Here is a 22,335-nt window from a genome sequence, read left to right as displayed (position 1 = left end):
CACACATAAGCTATGAACATATATATATATATAAGCTATTTATATAAACCTATATATATATATATTTCCACAACTATGGATATAGTTGTGATTTCCACAACTATATACATAGCTATAGAACAGTGAGTGGATATCTTGCACAACAAATAAACATAAGACACTTGTTTCTGACAGTCCTCAGAAAAAAGTATTTTGTATGAAGTTAATATAGTGTGTATAAATAACCCCAGTGTTTCTAGCAAAGAGTGTTTAGAAGCTGAAAATAAAAAATAAAAGATATTTACTATACAATGCAGAGAAGGTAAGAGCAAAGCAAAATAAGTTATTGGATATTTCTATAGTCATGACTGCGTACATTCTTAATATTTTAAATCTCATTAGAATTTACAGAAGATATTTACAGTGAATATGAGGAAGGATGCGTCCATGGGGAACTTTCATTTCCTTCAGCTTTCCTTTTAACTTTGTTTTTCTCATCCAAACACCACTTCATAGCATTCCAACCATTACCACATACATGCGCTCAACCTCTTTAAAAACCTCACACATGCACTTTCCCTTTTTCTTTCCGACCAACGTCTTTGAAATCTATCATCATTATTTTTTTTCTTCAGTAATTATGTAGTCATACTCCCATTATTATTATAAGTTATTTTTCATTCAAACAATAATTCAGCTGGACGACTTTTTTGGATTTTAGGATGTCAGATTCAGAACTGCACATTTACAGGCAGTTCCTCCCCCCTTCATAAAGCTGGACCAGGGTTGACAGGTCAGGGCTTAGGCAGGAGTAGAGTTCTTCTCACTGGCCAGATGGGGTTTGGGCTCCGATCGGTGGGGTTTGTGCTGAGGGCTGCTGCGAAGGTTGTCATCCATCTACAGTATAGGGTGTCCAGTTTAGTTAGAGCACACGCAGAAAACAATATGACAATGATTCTATACACTATACTATATACACTATACAGTGGTGTGAAAAAGTGTTGCCCCCTTCCTCATTTCCTGTTCCTTTGCATGTTTGTCACACTTAAGTGTTTCGGAACATCAAACCAATTTAAACAATAGTCAAGGACAACACAAGTAAACACAAAATGCAATTTGTAAATGAAGGTGTTTATTATTAAAAGTGAAAAAAAATCCAAACCATCATGGCCCTGTGTGAAAAAGTGATTGCCCCCCTTGTTAAAACATACTATGACTGTGGTTGTCCACACCTGAGTTCAATTTCTCTAGCCACACCCAGGCCTGATTACTGCCACACCTTTTCACAATCAAGGCATCACTTAAATAGGAGCTGCTTGACACAGTAAGGTCCACCAGAAGATCCTTAAAAGCTACACATCATGCCATCATGCATCAATGAAGACTTTGGAGTGGCCTAGCCAAAGTCCTGACCTGAATCCTATTGAGATGTTGTGGTATGACCTTAAAAAGGCCGTTCATGCTCGAAAACCTTCTAATGTAACTGAATTAGGACAATTCTGCAAAGATGAGTGGGCCAAAATTCCTCCAGGACGCTGTAAAAGCCTCATTGAACGTTATCGCAAACGCTTGGTTGCAGTTGTTGCTACTAAGGGTGGCCCAACCAGTTGTTAGGTTTAGGGGGCAATCACTTTTTCACACAGGGCCATGATGGTTTGGATTTTTTGTTCACCATTAATAATAAACACCTTCATTTACAAATTGCATTTTGTGTTTACTTGTGTTGTCACTTTTTCACACCACTGTATATACTTCTAGTACAGTTGAGACTGTACCTGCCAAATGCAACCATGAACCCAAGCAAAGAGACGGTAAAAGGAAAGCAGAAGCACCTTCTCGATCATGTTGGACTCTTTGTTTACAAGCTGAGTTAGTTTCTGGAGGTTGGCAGCCATTGTTTCCTGAACAGGTGGGGGGGGACCTGGAGAGAAATGATGTAAGCGAACAATGGCAGAAAATAGCAGAGAGTTAGTGGAAGAGGAATAGTGTTAGGCTAAAAAATGTAGTGGATACAAAGAGCAAGCATGCAGTGAAACAAAGAGGTGAGAAGAAGATGAACACGGATGTTGTTAGATGCTTTTGTTGTTTGTAATGGGAAACTTCTCCTGCATCTTCGTATGTGAATTTTGCCGAGCTGAAGCCCCAGGAGTGGGAGTATTTTCGGTGTTTGCAGTGATCTTACAAGGGTGGTCTGAGTTGAAGTAGACGGCGAGGATGTTGTCACAGAAGCTTGTGAGGTTATCCAGCTGTCTGAGGTGACTCTGCAGAGGGCTACTGGGGAGACTGGCTTTGGAAAGTGGAGCCACAAAACCAAACACAAAGGCGTCCAGACTGGTGGGCCTACAAACAAAGACAAGACAAAAGACTTTCTAGGGATGGGTGTCGCAAACTACCATCCGCTAGAAACACTATGATCCTTTCATCTGATAGCTGTTCTCAGTTTGTCTATATACTGCATCTGTCCCTAACAAATAAACATATATTTTTAAAGAAATATAGGGATAAGAGACATCAACAGCAGTATTACTCATATTATGTGTTTTTTATAAATCCTTGAACTACAATAAATAGTTTTTTTATAAATGAACACTGAAAAGCATTTTCTAAGTTTGATTCCCATTCCCTTTGATATGTGATAAACATCAACAGGAAATGGGATTTTCCAGACTACCGGTACTTCAGCTTGTTGTGTAGGGCTGCAACTAACAATTATTTCAACATAGATTAATCCAGTTTCTCAACGTCTAGGGTAATATATTTACAATGTCTTGTTTTGTCAGTCCGAAATCCAAAGATATTCAGTTGTATGTCATATAAAACAGAGAAAAGCAGGAAATCTCCATATCTGAGTGGCTGAAAACTACATTGTCTGCCATTTCTGCATGAAAAATGTCATTACGTTTCATGTAGCTGACGCTTTAATCAAAAGCTACTTCCAATGAATTATAAAAAAATATTTGGCGATTATTTTTCTCTTGATCAACTAAATCAATTAGTCTACTAATTGTGCCTGCTCTATTTTTGTGATGAATTGTATTTAAAAGGACAACTGAATAAATAGTAAGAAAAACTAACGCCGGCACACACTCCTAACCACAAATCTTATGAAATAAGACAAAATTTCCTTGCCAATTTTTCAGGCTTTTCCATCTTTTGTTGTCTTTGTTTTCCAATAGCCTTGCACTTGCATGTGATATACATATGATATGATCCTTTAAAAGACTTTAGAGAACTCACGAGTTGCCAAAAAAGTAGTTTGCAGTTCCCAGTCTGTAGGACAGGAGATTCAGGCACTCTTTAGCATCACTGTAGATCTGAGGCAGACCGAGAAAGAGATTTACAATTGGGGAAAAAAGACAACTTGTGACTGATGAATCAGACGATTCAATATTTACCTTTCCCTCCACCTCAGTGATTCTGTGTAGCGGTGCCTCTCCTTTGGTTAGAAGAATACGGGAGAGGGCAGCGTTGGCATGGCGACTAGGGACGAGAAAGTTAAGAGGGAATGGCGAGCGTGAGGCAAACCATGGCCGTGTCAGATTGGCGTAGTTTTCAGCATCCACCCAGAAAGTGTGCAACTGTGGGACAAAAGGCATCATTCTAAATATTAACAGTACTCACAGATGAGTCCTTGTCAGGGAACAAGCAGAGGAGAGATGGTGTTACCAGAGCTGGAAGTAGTTTCTCTTCAAGCAGAGCGATGTATGCCATGGTGTCTGCTCCTTGTCTGGCTGACAGTTCATAGTCAGCATTAAACCTCTGGGAAAAAAAGATTACTCCCAAATATTACAGTGGATCTGACCAATTTAAAGGGATCATAATGACCAGGTGATGGACAGTGAGCAGCCGCTGGGTTTATTCTTACCCGTTTCCTCAGGAAGTTGAGAATCTGTGCTGGTTCCTGAACGGCAGAGTCTCCACACAGCAACTCCGGGACTGTGGCTGCCGGTTAAATGCCAGGAAGAAGATATTACAATTCAAGACAAAGCAGCAAAACAGCTGGTGTTGCATCTGCATTAATATGTTATTAACGTGTTGTAATTAACAATATATGTGTACCTGCAATTTAAATGAATTCCCTAAATTTGGGGAATTCAATCGGATGCATCAAACCCATGATTTAGATCTGGTTTTCAACCTGTCCTGGCAAATTTTTGGATCCACAAGATTTTCCTGAACGCAGTCATATGTTAGTGGTCCTGTGATTTTAAATGTACATACTACTGTAGTGTAGTGATATTTTTAAGAGCACGAAGAAAGCTCAGAATGGATTATGCATATTACATGGACATATTTTCCAAACTTAAATATACTGTTAAATGTACCTATATCAGTCATTGAATTCTCTGTCAACCACATGTGTAAGCAATCCCCATGTGGTGCCTGGACCACGTTATGTAATTTTGATTTGTAGGAAGCTGCAACAAACCTGTTAGAGTTTTCCATGTCCAGTCTATTGGGGAAACTGTTACTTTTGCCCCTGAAAACTTGGCATATGCCTGAAAGAAAAGTGATACTTAAGTTCAGAAAGATGGTAAAAAGGAGACAACCTTTTTTGCCTTTATGATTTCAAAGTATGTCATGACTTTTATGCTGGATATCATTTTCAGTTGAATATTTATAACTAAATCAATTAGGGCTGCAACTAACAGTTATTTTAAGTCAACATTTCAAATAATAGTAAAAACTAGCTATTACAAATTTCTGGATTCCAATGAGACTTCAAATGTCTTATTTTGTCTGACCAACAGTCAAAAAACCAACAGATGTTCAGTTTACAGTGGCACAAAACAGAGGAAAAGCAGCAAATCACCACATTGGGGATGCTAAGACCGGTGGCATAAAAAAATAAATAACTAAAAGAATAAAACTGGTTATTTTCTGTCAATAGACTAATTGAATAATTTCAGCTCTAAATGTATTGCTACCTTATTTACTGCCAGTAATTGTTCCTACTATATAATTGTCTTATTTCTATTTTCTAAAATATACTAATGTCAAACACAGAATTCCTATTTTAATGTATTAGTCTACCCAAAAAGCATTGCACAACTAAATGCTTTATAAGGGAGGAATGCATGTCAGAAAATTAATCATATTGTCACCTTGTGGCAAGTAAGGTAACTGCATGGATTCACTGACAGAGTAAATGAAAACAACTCAAATGTTACTTTAATGACACGTGTATTACTATTACTACATTATCCACAGTCGATAGTTAATGAGCGAGAGGAATATTAGCCAATTTAATTACTATGGAAGCCTCAACAAGCTGACCTTGAAGGACCACATTTTTGTTACCAATAAAAGTGACTTTTGGCAGCCAGACATACACCGACGACAGCCCATGCAGTCCGCCTAGTTATGCTGCAGGGAAAACATAACGTTAAAACTCAACTGGAAACATTATGTTCTCTCCTGCACATCGAGTTAGCATGAACAGCTAACGTTAGCTTAACAAGCAATCCACAGTAGGCAAGTTAGCATGAAAGCTAATCAGAGAAGAGGCGAAGAACACCGGAGAAGAAACATTTCGTCTTCAAATTACAGCTGGATATAATGACAGTATTTATTTCTTTTACGAGCCAACGATAACGTTACCAGAACTATCAGAGACTCGGGGTGGACAGAAGGCAATCCCCAGTCTCCTCCCCAGCATCTCAGCTCCATGGCAGCCGCCATGTTTTCATCCATGCAAGGAGCTGGTGACGTCACGAGGTACCTGTCATATCCTGGTCCCATCAGAGCCGGCAGAGGTGAGGAGAAAAGTAGGTTACCAAGATTTGACATGAAAGAATAATAATGTAACCTGTGATTCGGAATCCCGTTCTTTGGCTTACGCCATCCGGCTATCATGGCTTATTCTTTGTCAGTTTGTGAGAATGCTACAGTCACAACATTGGTAGGCTTACATAATTGTCCGGTGGGCTACTTATGAAGAAATTAGGCCATTCTATCAACAACTCATCATGCATGATGCATCCTTGTGAGAGGGGGTACAAAAATAGTTGAGTCATGAGTGGGGCTATTAGGCTTTTTAGACCTAATCAAACTAATTGAAGTCACATGTTGGGTCAAGCTTATTGTACTGCCTACATATGTATATCCCTTTGTCAAATGAGTAGACCAATTGCCTGAAGAAGACCCAGATGCCTTTGTAATAAATTATGGGAGCTTAAAGCAGTGTTGTAAACATTTAGTACGTTTAGGACATTAGTAATTCTCATTTGTCCTGCACCTGCCAGAAGGTGGGATGTGCACACAATTACTTTTATAAATGTTGGTACAAAAATTGTAATCACCATGAGAAAGAATGTATTAACATAAAGTGACATGGACAAGAAAATCTCAGTAGCGCCGAGATCAATTCAATCAAAAAGCTCCAGATGTATTAGTTACTTGTATGGGGAAATGTAGCCCCTGATTCAGAATGTATTCATAAAGTGGCCAGTGTACAGATATAGTTACAAAATAGAAATGGACCCTTACACACTGGTTAATTTATAGTTAGTTCATAGTAAGTTAGTTCATAGATTACACTTAGTTAATAGTAAACTAATAACTAACAGTAAACTGTTGGTACATAGTTAAGTTTTAGCTAGTTAGTTAACAGTTACCAAGCTAGAATGGTTAGTAATAATAAATTAGGAATTATAAAAAAATTGACTTTATAGAAATTAACTTTTAGCATGTGAAGGTTAAGGTGTATTTAAATATGCACACGTTATTTCAAAATATGAAACTTGGTTTCACATTTGAAATCACAACATTACAAATTTAAAATTAACTTTTTCACATGTAAAAGATTGCATTTCACATATTTCGTAAAGGTAAAAAGGATCAGTGACACGCAGTCAGACTTACTTTATATCATGAATGGAAGTGACCTTTTCATTCTTTGATTTTCATATTATACGAGTCATATAGGGTGTCCTCTAACTCACCTGGTAAGAGTGTGTGTCCCATGTTGGCTGATCCTGCAGCGGCACGGGTTTGAATCTGACCTGATGTCCTTTGTTGCGTTTCATCCCTCTTGTCTATCCACTGTCACTTCATAATAAAGGAAAAAAAATAAAAAATTCAGAAATAGTAATTTTTTTTTTTGTGACCATTTACTTATTTCCAGCAACAATTGCATGAGATCTGTCCACAGACTGTTAGTCAGACTGTTGAAGGCTGCCAGGTGCTTGGTCGGAGACCAGACAGCCAGACACAAATGCATCCCCGGTGATAATGCTCCGAGGGATGGTAAATGTCTCTCTTTGGCCCGGACCAGCAACTGAGATGTTGAAATGTGCTTGAGGTGAAGCTTTAAGACGAGTACCAGACATCGATCATGAAATGTTTCCAGGGTCCCAAGTCTGGCCCTTTTTGTCCTTCCCTTCCCACATTCTCCAACAGATGGAATTTAGAAAAGGTTGGCAGAGGTATGTAGAACAAGTTAGATTACATTAACATTAAACACATCTGGCATACTGTATAGTTATACAATTTAACTGGCTTACTGGTGATGAGCTAGGGGATCAAATCCACGTCTATGCCACAGGTTTATGATGTTTGTGGGGAAAACTGGCCAGCTGGAATCAAGTTTTCCTCCTTTAAGACTTTTTTTTATAGAGTGGACTGATTGTGTACAGGCTGATTTAGAGTAGTTTTATGCTGTTATAATACAAATCCCTAAAAGACATTAGAAATAAAGACTCAAGGAATTGAAGCTTTATCTTGACTCTAAATAAAATAGGGGCACTCACATTTAGCTCAAACAGTATAAGTAATGTAGTACTCTGACAAGCTTCTCATGGAATAAAATGCTATGTATAATTACTTATTTACTGTTTTAAATGTTTATAATATACACTAATACCACGTCTTTTACACACAGGTTCAACATACAATTTATTATTTGATGGAACTATAGTAGCAAGGGGACACTCCCTTAAAGTCTTAAAATAGTCCCTACACTGTGCCACTTTCGCAACAGAAGAGTGCAAGGACACACCCCTTTGCTTTAAAAGCTGTGCCTGTGTCCACAAAACCATTTTACCTCTACTGAGATTTTGCTTAAACACCTGGATATTTTTCATCATTCTGTGTTAAAATTGGTGATACTCTAATCTGTGATACTCTAATTGACCCATACGAGTAGTTTAGTTTTTAAAACAACTTCTGCTGAGGTGTGTCCAATACTGAAGCACTGGATGATGGGTTTGTGGGGCAGAGCAGCGGCTCTGTCTCTGGTGCTGCAACAGCTGGTACTCACTGTCACCGCTCAAGGCATTAGTAAGTACTCTTCACTGTTTATGTCCTTCTAAAAAACATCATATTTCTGTCTGTAGTTCAGCACATTTTCTGGGTTACGTATTCCTAATTATCTGATGTCTAATCTGCAAACCTGCAAATAGCAACAGGAATTCTGCTCATTTGTTTGGCTTTTTGTAGTTAGTCAAATTTCACCTCCGGATCAGTTTTAGTTTGTAAAACAACACTAACTGCCATCTTAGAAAGTGCATGTGCAAAACTTTAATTTACCTAGAATCTACAAGCAAATGTTTCCATATAGTAACCTGTCACTTCGTATTATTCTTGAATTTAGCAAATAGCTGTGTTTGTGTGTGTGTGTGTGTGTGTGTGTGTGTCCGTGCATGTGATTGTGAGGCAGTGGGTTTGTTCCAGTGGAAAGAGTTTACCGCTAATGCTTTCTGGAACTCTTGTCTAACACTCAATAAAAAGCACCTCTTACAGTGTACCAGCCTGAGTGCTTTCAGTTGCTGAATATTCCCTAGGCTCCTTGCTAATTATCATGCGATTGATCATGTTTCCCTCACTGTCTGTGTTAAACTGTGGCTTTTCTCTGAACTTTTTTGACATAATGATGGAACAATGTGTCTACAGCGGTAAAATGCAGGTTTTTAATAATCCTCTCCTGTGTTAGTCTATGACCTGCTGGTGTCTCCAGACTGCCTGCCAGACTTGTTCCAAGGAAGCCTGAAGAACAAAGGGCGAGATGAGGCTTTCCTCCTCTCTTCCTTCAGGCTCCACAGCAAGGCCCCCACCTCTCTGTACAGTGTCATCAACCCCAAAGACAACACCAAGTACCTGGAGCTCAGTGTGCAGGCCAAACTAAGCAAGGGTGAATTATTCCACTAATACATTTAACAGTGTCAGTGACAACTACTTAAACAGAGTTCATTATCAGAGTTTTAACTTGTGTTCTCTTGGTGCCTTTCTCCTCCTTTCTGTCCGCTGTCTGTTTTCTTCTCTGTCTTTTCAATCTCACTTCTCTCCTTCTCTAGTGACCATTCGTTTCCTGAAGACTGACGGCAGATCAGTCACCACCAGTTTCAACCACCCTTCCCTGGCAGACGGCCAAGATCACCATGTGATGCTACATGCCAGAGGTCTACAGGGCGGTCCACCTCGCCTCAGCATCTATGTAGACTGCAGACTGGTACACACTTTGGATGATCTGCCGGCTGCGTTTGGTTCACTCCCCCCTGGTCCCAACAAGGTGGCACTCAGGACCCTGCAGTCGAGCGGACAGGTGAATAAGAGGTTTACAGTTGAGCGTAATTAAATATTTCACTGCAGAGACATGCTGCATAGAAACAAATATAGTAAAGTCCCAATATTACAGTGCATATGAATACTGTTTGAGTAGTAGTGGAGTGCAACAAATTAAAGGACATATGCCACATGCATTTCAGGATGAACTGACGGACTTGAAACTGGTGATAGAGGACACCATAGATAATGTGGCGACTCTGCAGGACTGCAGCATGGATCAGCTTGAATCTCTGCAGCTGCTGAGTGAGAACAGTTTGCAACTGATTGTCTGACGTCACCTGGAAAACACATGCAGTCATTTAAACTGGTATATGTTTGATGTGTATCTAGTTCTCATTTGCAAAATTACCTCAGGTATCCAGGGAGGTAGCACTGCATACGACCAGGCCACCATGCAGGAGCTCAAGAGCATGTTATCTGAGATGAAGCAGCTGCTCAACCAGCAGGTACCACAGTTCATGTCATCCCAATATATTGTGTCTCAAGCGAGTAACTCCTGATGGAATGGGAAAACACCACATTTTTAAATGGTTTAAGATGATTTGGGTAATAAATACAAGTACCATAGTATTTCAACATAAAGTTCCAATAATTTGTCAATGTTGTTTACCAACTTTTCGGTTGCTTTTAAAAATCAGGTTGATGCTGGGATGAAACTAAATGGATTACAAAAAACATTTGGAATTTCCTTTTTTCTTTGGATAAGATTGGTTTGGAAATACAATCAGCCATTTGATATATAAAGTGAGAATCCAGACTGTAAGGACCTGCTGGAGCGCTTGTGTTTTTTAAGACTTTATGTAACCTCAGCAACAGACAGCTGAATTAAAGCAAATCTACTTCATCAGCAGATAGAAGTGGATGATTTTAGATGCTAATTTAACACGGAGAATTTGTTTTCGTCTATAAGGCATGAAACAGAGAGCCTGAGGCAATGAAATGCTTGTTATATAGTTCAGCATTTCAGACTTGTCCGACACACAATCCTTTATATAAGGAAACAGATCCACCAGAGCTGGAGTAGACACATTTTTAAAAGATTTTAAAAACTTCTGAGTCTCATCCAGGTTTTGGTATTGAAACATACAATTCTGATTCGTCTCCAATGATATAAGCTGGGAAGTAAAGACACAATTACCCAGTCAACACAGTTTGTCCTGACTAACAGTTCTTCACTCTGTTTCTTTCTGTTTAAGATTAAAGAGACAACTTTTCTGAGGAACACCATTGCAGAATGTCTTGCCTGTGGTAAGAAATACCAAAACTCTGATCATTTATACATTATTTAGAGTATTTAGACACTACTGACAAAGTGACATTTCAGCCAGGTGCTTTTATGTATGTCTACGTGTGCCCAAAGGTCTCAGGGGCGACCCAACCAACACAGGTCCAGCTCCACTTGTCATGCCGCCTCAGTCTACCTGCTTACCTGGCACCTGTTTCAGACAGAACATGTGCATCCACTTAGAGTCAGGGGGTTTCCAGTGTGCGCCCTGTCCTGATGGATATACAGGAGATGGGGTGCACTGTGACGACGTAGATGAAGTACGTTTTATGTGATTCTTGGTGTGGATGCGTCTCTGAAAACCAGTAAAAGTAGCCCTAATTATCATTTGACAATGTTGTTTTGTGTGTCTTAGTGCCAGTTTAACCCATGTTACCCTGGTGTCCGGTGTGTGAACACTGCTCCAGGTTTCCGCTGTGAGAAATGCCCTCTGGGATACCGGGGACCAGAGATAAATGGAGTTGGAGTGTCCTATGCAAAGTCCCACAAACAGGTACAACATACAAAACTCCTACACTGTATATATACATTTAGTTGGAATTATCTGTGCCTGTTATTGGAATACAAAAGGATGCAAGAACATTTTCTTGATATACTGACTGTTCTTCCCAGGTGTGTGACGATATAGATGAGTGTCTGGGCCCGCCTGAGAATGGAGGTTGCACTGCCAACTCACACTGCCACAACACTATAGTAAGGCCACTGAAAGTGCTGTATGGTTACTGTCACACTCTCTCATAGCAGAAGGGCCTGGTCTTTGACTGAGTATTGTCCTCACCAGGGCTCCTTCCGCTGCGGTGAGTGCAAAACTGGCTTCACAGGTGATCAGGTGAGAGGCTGCCATGGTACCAGGCTTTGCCCCAATGGTCAACCCAACCCCTGCGACGCTAATGCCGATTGTGTCGTGGAGAGAGACGGCAGCATTAGCTGTGTGGTAAGAATTTAGAAGACACTGAAGTCATAATCAGCTACATGCATGCATACCCCTGGATCATGAATGTTAGTCACTAACTGTTGGGTTGTTCGTCGTTACATCATTCACAGATCGTGACATGACTTTTTCTTCTTGTGTGCATGTTAGTGTGGCGTTGGTTGGGCAGGTAATGGCTATGTGTGTGGAAAGGACACAGATATTGACGCATATCCTGACAGTAAGCTCCAGTGCAGAGACAACAACTGTGAGCAGGTACTCATTTCTACACCCCCTAACCTCTTTTTGAATTAATTCATGCCAGTGTTATACTATATTAATGTTGTGTGTTTTGGGGTGTTGTTTCCAGGATAACTGTGTGTTTGTGCCAAACTCTGGCCAAGAGGATGCAGACAGGGATGGGATGGGTGACTCCTGTGATGATGATGCAGACAGTGATGGCATAATTAACATAGATGTAGGTAACTTTACACAGGAGAAACATACCATGAACTCTCACAAATGTTTGTGGGGGCTCACTCTCTTTCACTTGAGCCTGTGCACACTGCAGTAAACCTATTTTTTCTGTCTTAGGACAACTGCTGGCTTATTCCAAATGTGGACCAAAGGAACAGTGATAAGGATCTCCATGGCGATGCGTGTGACAACTGCCAAACAGTCGATAACCCCTTACAGAGGGATACCGATCAGGACGGGCTGGGAGATGAATGTGATGATGATATGGATGGGGACGGTAAGCGTGTTTGTTATGTAACAGTCAAAGAATTGTTATAGTCACGTGGTTTTGTAGTTGCTGGACATTACTGAGTGTAATTAGAGGGGCAATTTTTGCAAATGGTCACACTGGCTGAAATGGTTAGATGGTCATTACTGTGGAAGCTGTAGTTACTGGACTATTACTGATTCTATTGCATCAATTAGAGGTAATACATTAAAAAATACATTGTGAAACCAAGTGGCTGATAATCGCATTAAAGAATGGCCGTGTCTGTGAGGGTTATCCAAACCACGGACTGTCTAGACAAGAATACAACCTTTGCAATTCTGTTTGGTGGAAAGTGTAGAGATTGTTGTTGTGTTCACTGGACTGGCACCAATTTATCTGTTCAAAACAGCCTCCTGGTCTGTTTCCAATACACATCCTGTACCAGTTAGATCATTGGCTTTCAGGGAAACAAGTCACGCCTTAATAAGGCTTATCAAAACAAACTCTAAAGCCCCAGTAGAAAAAGTGTTAAATGTTTTTTGCACACCTCTTTTTTGGGGGCAAGTGCATCAGAAAAAAGATAAACGTACCAGTAACACTTCCAGCACACTGTCCATTATGCATGTAAATACTTTATTTCCCAATATTTCGGCCACAAAGACCTTCCTCAGGTGAAATGTTCCAACTAGAATCATGTTTTCTCACAAACCTTTCTTAAACACTTCACTTGATTGCCCTTTTAGAGCACCTCTCATTTTTCCACAGTTTTAACTTGTGTGAGCTTGCATGTTTACCTATGTATATGTTTAGACTCGGTTTGTTGACCCCTGTTCATTCCTTTTGTTAGATATGATATGAAGATGATAATTCATACTGGTTATGTATTTAACTCCAAGGCTGGATTGCTAAGGGCTTGGTCATTTCTGTTCCGTCTCTAAATGCATTTTTCCACAGTAAGCCTCAGCCAGGCATTGAAGGCCACTGGAAACTATTTCACCTTCGTCTTCCAGAAACTCTGCCATCTGGTGATCCATTTGACAGACCCTGTCTGTAGGCTGTGATCTGTCATGCTTTTTTTTAATTTTCCTGTCAACGCTTTCACACATGATCCTGAAATAAAAGTGCTGAGGTGTTTATGTTCATTTGAAGGTTTGAAGAATATTCTTGACAACTGCCAGCGAGTCCCCAATGTCGACCAGAAAGACAGAGACAACGATGGGGTGGGAGATGCCTGTGACAGCTGCCCCGATATGGCCAACTCTAACCAGGTAACAAACAAAACAAGAACCTGAAGAAGATCTATATGCTGCCATAACTCAGACTAGGAATGTGCAATTAATGCAATTTCAATTTTGGCTCGTAACGATCACAAAAACTATTATTTTACACTTAACCCTTTGCAAATATACTCTTATTTTGTCTTGTGTTCTGAAGGGGAATTCAAAAAATGAAAGTGTTTTCAAGGTGTTTTCACTGTTGATTTGTTTGAACGGTTTTAATGTTTTTTAAGTTCAATAAATGCAACATCTTTCCAAAAGTCAATGAGTAACAGTGTTGAATAATCGTGATTTTGATGTTGACCAATACATTGGGATTTGTTTTCTCCATATTCGAGCAGCCCTAACTCTGATCAACAGGGTTTGTTTTGTCTATCTGCAGTCGGACTCAGATGATGACCTTGTAGGAGATAGCTGTGATGACAACATAGACAGGTAGAGCCCACTTTCATGACCTGTGGTATGAATGTGTACAAAGATGTGTAACGTTTTGTTTTACCTGCTCTACCTCCTCTTTCTCAGTGATGGTGATGGACACCAGAACACAAAAGACAACTGTCCCACAATCATCAATTCCTCTCAATTGGACACTGACAAGGATGGAATGGTTTTAATCTCCTCCTTCATACATTATTTTATTTATTTAATGCATCATATTTTGTTAATTCTTCTCTAGTATGCTGACATATAGATGGCTCCATGTTTACACCACACTGAATGTGTTGTTTTTATCTTCATAGGGAGATGAATGTGACGATGACGACGATAACGACGGCATACTGGATGATGATGACAACTGCAGACTAGTTCCCAACCCTGACCAAAAGGACACAGATAGTTAGTATCACTTCACGTTTGTCCTTTGGTGCGTACGTGCATGTGTACAGTATGCAGTAAGTATTTGTTTCTACCGTGTTGGCCCTGAGCTGTGTCCTTGTAATTCAGATAACAGAGTTGGAGACGCATGCGAAGGAGATTTTGACAAAGACAATGTCATCGACACAATCGACCACTGTCCAGAGAATGCCGAGGTCACCCTGACCGACTTCAGAGCCTATCAGACCGTAGTGCTGGATCCAGAAGGGGACTCTCAGATTGACCCCAACTGGGTGGTCCTCAATCAGGTAAACAATAGCCAGAGTTCAAAACCCCTTCTCTAGCTAACCACTGTTACTGTGTTACAGTAGTCTATATTGACATTGTTTAATTTCCAGGATTGTTAAAGTGCCGCCGGGAATTCTGCTGTTTGTCCCTCACTTCGTCCAGATGTCTGTGACCTCACGCTTTCTTTGTGTTGGCATTTTAAACTCTGGTCGATTTATGAGGACTATGGTTAACTGCTCCTCAGATCTCTGCAGGGTAAATCGAGACAGCTGGCTAGACTATCTGTCCAATCTGAGTTTTCTGTTGCACAACTAAAACAACCTTTGAATGTACACCTTGCACCAGAACAAGTTCCTTTCTGAAGATATTTTGCAGAGGCACCAGATCTCCGTCCGGTGCTTAGGGCCGCCCAAGACGATTACGTCGATTTAAAGAATTGACAATAAACCATAGCACATTTTTTCCCCATCCCAAAATACTGTGTGGACTTGCCAGACCCTCCTCCGCAGCACTGTAGGGGAAGGTCTGGCAAAGACTAGTATTACAGTTTTGTTTTCAAGACTTTGCGCCAAGCTAACCTGTTCTCGCCATATTCTATACAAATGAGGATAGTAACTGTACTGAATTGTAACATTTGATCAGCTGTTCATTTTAATAAACACTGCAAACTGCAATTATTATGTTAGCATTCATCAACAACATATCTAATGAGTCTCATAATACTAGAAATAAAGTGAAGCTACTCTCTTTTGTCCTGACAGGGCATGGAGATAGTTCAGACAATGAACTCTGACCCTGGACTTGCTGTAGGTAAGCACAGAGTACCTTCATACTGCCTAATCCCCATCTGTTTTAATAATAGAATATTTTCCATCTTCTTCAATGTGTTTTTTTTCCAGCCTTTTCCCTAATATGTTAGGTATTTCTTTTTAAATGTCCACATATGTAGGCTACAAAGCATTCAGTGGGGTTGACTTTGAGGGAACATTTCACGTGAACACGATGACGGATGATGACTATGCTGGATTCATCTTCGGCTACCAGGACTCCTCCTCCTTCTACGTGGTGATGTGGAAACAGACGGAACAAACCTACTGGCAGGCTGCACCCTTCAGAGCCGTCGCTGAGCCGGGAATACAACTCAAGGTAAATGGCTGCATTGACTGCACTCACACACCGATGACGGCGAGCTACGGTGCAAGTTCCATGCCTAACCATCAGGAGCAATTTGGGGATAAATGTCTTGCCCAAGGACAGGTGGGCAGAAGCCACAGCTGGAGGAAGGGTATTTACTTTCATCATATTATTTTCCCTCTTCATCACTAGGTTGTGAAGTCAAAGACAGGTCCGGGTGAGTATCTGAGGAACTCCCTCTGGCACACAGGACACACCCCTGAGCAGGTCCGTCTCCTGTGGAAGGATCCGAGGAACGCTGGCTGGAAGGACAAGGTGTCCTACCGCTGGTTCCTCCAGCACAGACCACAGGTTGGATACATCAGGTACAAAGATCAGGACACACATCAACACTCAAGAGACACACTCATAATGTGTGAACTGACTAAACTAGGATCACCTTGTGTGTGAACCAGGGCTCGCTTCTTTGAGGGTCCAAAGCTGGTGGCAGACACGGGGGTGATCATTGACACCAGTATGAGAGGTGGAAGACTGGGCGTGTTCTGCTTCTCTCAGGAAAATATAATCTGGTCCAATCTGAAGTACCGTTGCAACGGTGAGTGTCTATAAATCAAAAGCAGTCCAGTCAGCTACATAAACTTAAGTATGCCCATGAGTTTCTTTTTCTTTCTCATCACCAGACACTATTCCTGCTGACTACGAGGATCTCAATGCCCAGGACACAGAGTGAAGCCAGAGAAGGGAAGTAATCCATCAAGAAAACAACTTGTAAAACTATACTGTAAAACATAATAATACTATTAGTATATATATATAGTAATACTATTGTAAAACAACAAAGCATGTATGTAAGGAGTACAGTTGCAGATAAGAAACAAAAGGAAAAGGACATGAGTTAGAGAAAGAAAGATGACTGTAAGAGGGAACATGATGGACCGATTTGGTGATGGTATTTTAACTTTGTCATTCAAATGAGAGGATTGGGCATTATACACTTTGTGTGACTGAAGCCAGTAAATTTTTGTATAAATCAGCAGGTTTTGTGTATGTTTATGCAATAATCAGCATTTTAGGAGTACTTTTAAATGTGCAATTATGTTGCAAGTACAATTACAATCTGAGCATGAATACAAATAAAATAAAATAAAATAAAAGCAGGTTCTATGTCGTTTTTTTAAACATAAAATCTTTAAATCCAGATACCAAATGGCATTCAATGGAGTTTTATTGAAAGAGTGTGAACAATGAACTGCATGGCACCCACATCTTTGTTTTTCAAACACACTACTTGGTCCAAATAAGTGTCCCTGTATGTTATGGTGATGCACAGCCTTCACAGTGGGTCCTGCTATCTGATTATTTTAGGCTTTAAGCCAAAATGTAGGTACATTTAAAGTTATTATAAAACAAAAAAGGACATAATGATTTAATGATGTATGTGAAACAAATGTCTTGCAGTTAACAATGCACAATAAATTGTATTTTAATACAATGTAATAAATTGAAATGTAAAATACAACAGAAATCTGTTACACAGGTAACAAACAAGTGAAGGTATTTGTGTGAATTTTCTTTTGGCAGTAAACCCAACATCCAGTGTTGAATAACTCATTAATAAAAGCACTTATGCTACCTCTTTCTGACCACCATTATGAGCTGACACAAGTAACAAAAGCCTTTATTACTGTACACAAAACGGCTGATTCAAGTGTCTGTGTGTGAATGCAAATACATAAAGTTCTCAGTTATATTATTTTCGGTAACTGACCAAATAATTTTGATACTGTAGTTTGTTGTTTTCTGACATCTACCTTTGGCAAACGTTCCTCATCTGTGTCATTGCAGCTCTTCCAGAGAGGCGGCACTACACTAACGTCACTCTTACATAAGGCAGGTTGATATGAAGAGCACAGCCCTGTACAACAACAATGACTGGAAAGGTTGTACAGATGACAGGGATTTACCTAAGAAAAAATCTGGCTCAAATGGAGCACTGACAATAACAAAATTTGAAACATCCTTGAAATCTAGGTGGGAATATCACAACACTGGGTATAATATTGAAAAAACTTGCTCCTTTGCATAGAAAACTTCTACAAAAAGGGTGCGATATAACAAAGCAGAAACATATACAGCTTACATGTGAGCCTGAGAGATGAGTTTTTAAACAGAGTCGTGGACAAATCTACTTCAGTTTACACCACAGTTCTTCATAAATGACTTATGATTACTTAAGACACACTTAAATAAATACAATTTCTCTTGTAATATCTCTAACCTGAAATATATTTGTCCCAAAACTTTGCTACAACTTTATGGCCCAACTGTGCAGAACTGACTGGCTGAGATAAAAACCGAGAATCCCAAAAAACTGTTTCACTATGTAACTCAACTCCAATGATTCTTTATGTAATCTCAAATCTGTAAGTAATACAAAACTCCATCAGTAAGTGGTAGTAAAAGATAAAAAAATTACCATCAAGGTATTAACAGCTTAACATTGTAAAACAAAGTAAAATAAATGCTAGCACATACAAAACAAAAGGCAACAGATATACCTTCATTCTAAACGCTGAGGGCAGTGTAGGGTTGTGTTTCAAGGTAAAGTGGGGAGGTTTGGGGGGTGAAGACGCTGGTCCCTTGGCTCAGCGTGCATGCTTCTGCCTGGCCACATCCCAAGAATCAGAGTAGCCTGACTCTAGCGTAGTGATTGAAGGGTGTCCTAGGCCTCAAAGCGCTTTGGGCAGACCATGGGAGCAACAAGGGTCCACATATAGAAGAACAGGCAGACCCAGCAGGAAGCCATCTTGATCCAGAACACTGACCAGCTCCCGTCCAACAGCTTCTCAATCTTATGGTCATCATAACTGCAGAAGTAAGCACACAGTGAGAGAACTGAGCAAATACACCAAGACTCACCAGCATTTAAATTGCTCTATTATTGACGTCAGCTGGATGCTAACGTTTTGATGTATGGCAGGTAGCAGTGGGTTCTTCTGTTCTCTTAAAACAAATGCCTGCTGCAGCCCAATTAAAGGCTACAAGAGCAAGGAGAGTGAACCCAAACAATAAATCATGCAATTACATGTCAAAACGTCTGCTTTTAGCGAAAGGATTGATAGATTTCGCCAATATTTTTAACTATTTCATACCTGTAACAAAGTAAAATAAAAAATACTTTGTATCTGGCATCAAACACCTCCTGCACGTACTGTTATTCTTTCTCAGTTGACTAAAAAAATCTTTATCCTTTGATGGGATGATTCTATACTCGTTGCAAATGACGCACAGACATTGGCTACGAAATCAGTTTTCAAGTTGGTATTATTAAATCTGCACTTAGTGAACTAAGGGAGGTCTGATTAGTTCAGTCTTATTCTCCACAGTAACTGATGTCCATAAGCATACCAAAGCATTGTACCATTTCAGAGCATCACTTACTGGAACCAGTTGGTGATGGTCATCATGACATAGAGGGATCCCAGGAAGAAGACAGAATGGAAGTAGGCGTAGTTGTAGATGGTTTTCTCTCTCTCATCATACATCACGTTCTGGCCTCCACCAGTTTTCTCCTCATCACAATCATCTAAAAAGTGCACATTAAATGATGCAAAGAGGATGCGGGTGAGGGTCACTTAATGTGAAAGTACATTATCGCCTATTATCGCAGCATTGTTGCATTATATGCAACTCCCAAATAGACTATGTGTAAGCGTACTGATGTATTTCTAGTGGATATATAACTCTTTTATTTCCAGCAGGGGGCAATGTTAGCCTATCCACAATATCACCTTCATGCTGGTCCTGCTTCACTGTCTCATACTACCCTCCTAGTAACAGTGACATCATCTTTGTTTACTGACCAATACTTTCTCACCATCCTCAATCTGGCTGAGGAATAGCAATGAGCAAAGCCCCTCTGTGTGCAAACACGCCGGTTGAGGACATACGCATACACACTGAACAGGCTGGAAAAAGGGGGAGGAAAAAACAAGACGTGATAGGGAGGGGAAATTATTTGACTTTCCTCACCTGTGTCATCTCCGCAACAGAAACAGCAGCGAGCTCTCTGCAGTATAAAGAAAAACATACATGTTACAAACAAACTGGAATAGACACACAAATTATGTCTCTTGGGCTTAATTTGTTTAATTTGATGAGGATGTGTTATTGGAACTGTGTGGTCAGTGGGGTTTTTTGAGTCCTGTTTATCTGTTTAATCAAGTCTGTGTATTTCATTAACCCACACACCCAGTGACGTCTGAATATTTGTGTATTTACCTCAGCCTCTGGCTCACTGTTCCTGTACACTCTGAGCGCTGCAGAGCTTCGCCTGGTGGTTGAGGTCAAGCTAGAGAGAGAGAGAGTGGATGAAGAGATAGAAATACAGATGGAAAAAGAGAAAGGTTGTAATTCCGACACTGTATTTTTCCATTAACTTGCAGACAGTTTGACATTGCTGCAGTCTAATTCCCGACCACAAGAGACATGATGCCTCCACTTGATGGGAAACATATGTGAACCAACACTAAAAGCAATAGTTGTCGTCCCTCACATTCTTAGCTGAGCCACAGCCAATCCATGCACTGCCTCTCCCAAGTCACAGCCAATCCAAACTGCCCTGCCTCTGTCGCTAAAGTCTGCCATGAAATACACAGTGCAGTTCTTTTATTCCACATCGCTTAAAACAGAGCTGCTGTTTGGCGCCCATATTGCTCAGCTGGGAGAGCGGGCGCCAATATACAGAGGTTTACTCCTTGATGCAGTGGGCCGGGATTCAACTCCGACCTGCGGCCCTTTGCTGCATGTCATTCCCTTCTCTTTCTCCCCTTTCATGTCTTGAGCTGTGCTGTCAACTAAAGGCCTAAAATATCCAACATAAATTATATATATATATATATATATATATATATATATATATATATATATATATATATATATATCTCTCTCTCTCTCTCTCCAACAGATCTGCAGAGGATGCCATCGCTATAGCTCTCCACCCTGCGCTGAGCCACCTGGAGCAGCAGCAGAGCTACGTCTGGATGCTCTTTGTGGATTACAGCTCTGCTTTTACCACAATCATCTCAGACATTCTCATCTCCAAACTGGTCACTCCTTGCCTCCCCTCTCTCACTTGTGCCTAGATAAAGGACTTTCTCACCAATCAGTCCCCGGTGGTGAGACGGGGCCCCCACCTCTCCTCCACTCGTACGTTGAGTACTGGCTCCCCACAGGGCTGTGTGCTGAGCCCCCTCCTGTACTGTCTCTACACCCACGACTGCAGTCCGGCCCACAGTTACAACCTCATCGTCAAGTTTGCTGACGGCACCACAGTGGTCGGACTCATCTCAAAAGGGAGACGAGGCAGCCTACAGAGAGGAGGTCCTGAACTTGGCAGCTTGGTGTTCGGAGAACAACATGGCTCTGAACACCAAGAAAACTAAGGAGATCATTGTTGAGTTCACGAGGAACAGCACCGACCTAGCCCCCCTGTTCATCAATGGCGAGTGCGTGAAGAGGGTCCACACCTTCTGGTTTCTCAGCGCCCTCATATCTGCTGACATCTCCTCAACAGCCAACATCAAAGCAATCGTCAAGAAGTCCCAGCAGCAACTACACTTCCTGAGGGTCCTCAGGAAGTACGACCTGGACTCCAACCTGCTGCTGACCTTCTACCGCTCGTCCATAAAGAGCCTGCTGACCTACTGCATCACAGTCTGGTACGGCAGCTGTACCGCGGCAGACAGGGAGAGGCTGCAGAGGGTTGTAAGATCAGCACAGAAGATCATTGGCTGCCCTCTCCCCTTCCTGATGGACATCTACACCTCCCGCTGCCTCAGCAGAGCAGAGATCATCATCAAGGACAGCTCCCACCCCGGCTCTGATCTGTTTGACCTGTTGCCCTCAGGAAGGCGCTACAGATGCATCAGAGCACGGACTAACAGACTCAAGAACAGTTTCTTCCCAAAGGCCATAACCACCCTGAAGTCACACATGCACTTACTCCACTCCGCAGCCTACCCCCGGCCCCCGGACTTTCTAATGCCCTCCTACTGTGCAAAACTGTTATATAATACCTTAATGGAGTCTGGAAACTGTGCAATTTCATACAGTGCAATATTTAATATTTAACCACTTCATTTAATTACTGTGCAATATTTATTTATTTGTTAATACACAATATTTGTTAACACACAATGTGTATTCAAAGCTATTTTATATATGTATACAGTTGCTCTCAGGACTCAGGAGTGTGCACCAGGTCCCCCCCTCTCCCATATACACTCACCGGCCACTTTATTAGGTACCCCATGCCAGTAACGGGTTGGACCCCCTTTTGCCTTCAGAACTGCCT

The 22,335-nt window shown here is 40.8% G+C and overlaps 3 protein-coding genes across 5 annotated transcripts in view; 1 reads left to right on the top strand and 2 right to left on the bottom strand.

Moving 5' to 3' along the window:
* Positions 1-636: 636 nt before the first annotated feature.
* mtx3 (metaxin 3) lies at positions 637-5,709 on the bottom strand. Of its 3 annotated transcripts, none has more exons than XM_034872594.1 (9): positions 5,581-5,709; positions 4,409-4,478; positions 3,845-3,921; positions 3,646-3,738; positions 3,375-3,557; positions 3,217-3,293; positions 2,162-2,319; positions 1,755-1,900; positions 637-876 (listed from the first exon to the last, which is right to left on the bottom strand). In XM_034872594.1, exons 1-9 carry the CDS (start codon positions 5,671-5,673, stop codon positions 781-783), a joined length of 993 nt encoding a protein of 330 aa, XP_034728485.1. In that variant the 5' UTR covers positions 5,674-5,709; the 3' UTR covers positions 637-780. The 3 variants fall into 3 exon arrangements, with proteins under 3 accessions (XP_034728485.1, XP_034728486.1, XP_034728488.1); XM_034872595.1 differs by having other exon boundaries at positions 1,812-1,900; XM_034872597.1 differs by lacking the exon at positions 1,755-1,900.
* Positions 5,710-7,991: 2,282 nt separating this feature from the next.
* On the top strand, positions 7,992-17,083 carry thbs4a (thrombospondin 4a). Its single transcript, XM_034872500.1, has 23 exons — positions 7,992-8,259; positions 8,912-9,109; positions 9,273-9,520; positions 9,684-9,786; positions 9,898-9,989; positions 10,740-10,791; positions 10,904-11,088; positions 11,184-11,321; positions 11,441-11,521; positions 11,610-11,762; positions 11,910-12,014; positions 12,109-12,216; positions 12,333-12,492; positions 13,615-13,733; positions 14,125-14,177; positions 14,265-14,349; positions 14,483-14,579; positions 14,688-14,866; positions 15,608-15,656; positions 15,796-15,992; positions 16,173-16,345; positions 16,436-16,575; positions 16,661-17,083. The coding sequence occupies exons 1-23, from the start codon at positions 8,178-8,180 to the stop codon at positions 16,708-16,710; spliced, it is 2,847 nt and encodes a 948-aa protein (XP_034728391.1). The 5' UTR covers positions 7,992-8,177; the 3' UTR covers positions 16,711-17,083.
* A 104-nt stretch (positions 17,084-17,187) lies between these two features.
* serinc5 (serine incorporator 5) overlaps positions 17,188-22,335 on the bottom strand; it is a 21,382-nt gene continuing 16,234 nt past the window's right edge. Inside the window, exons 9-12 of the mRNA XM_034872562.1 lie at positions 20,262-20,331; positions 20,013-20,049; positions 19,422-19,566; positions 17,188-18,847 (exon numbers count right to left, since the gene is read on the bottom strand). Of these exons, the coding sequence (XP_034728453.1) occupies positions 18,703-18,847; positions 19,422-19,566; positions 20,013-20,049; positions 20,262-20,331 (397 nt within the window). The 3' untranslated portion in view covers positions 17,188-18,702. The remainder of the gene's footprint in view (positions 18,848-19,421; positions 19,567-20,012; positions 20,050-20,261; positions 20,332-22,335) is intronic.

This window comes from Etheostoma cragini, chromosome 5 (genome assembly GCF_013103735.1).
Source record: "Etheostoma cragini isolate CJK2018 chromosome 5, CSU_Ecrag_1.0, whole genome shotgun sequence".
Lineage (NCBI taxonomy): Eukaryota > Metazoa > Chordata > Actinopteri > Perciformes > Percidae > Etheostoma > Etheostoma cragini.
This window is presented reverse-complemented; position numbering and strand designations above follow the sequence as displayed.

Coding starts and splice junctions, on each gene's coding strand:
- mtx3 (XM_034872594.1), bottom strand. CDS start 5,673: ATGGATGAAAACATGGCGGCTGCCATGGAGCTGAGATGCTGGGGAGGA. Junction 3,739..3,844: donor TCAACTTCCTGAGGAAACGG/GTAAGAATAAAC, acceptor TTTTTTTCCCAG/AGGTTTAATGCTGACTATGA. Junction 1,901..2,161: donor CTTCAACTCAGACCACCCTT/GTAAGATCACTG, acceptor ATTTCTCTCCAG/GTCCCCCCCCACCTGTTCAG.
- thbs4a (XM_034872500.1), top strand. CDS start 8,178: ATGATGGGTTTGTGGGGCAGAGCAGCGGCTCTGTCTCTGGTGCTGCAA. Junction 13,734..14,124: donor ATATGGCCAACTCTAACCAG/GTAACAAACAAA, acceptor GTCTATCTGCAG/TCGGACTCAGATGATGACCT. Junction 15,993..16,172: donor AGCCGGGAATACAACTCAAG/GTAAATGGCTGC, acceptor CTTCATCACTAG/GTTGTGAAGTCAAAGACAGG.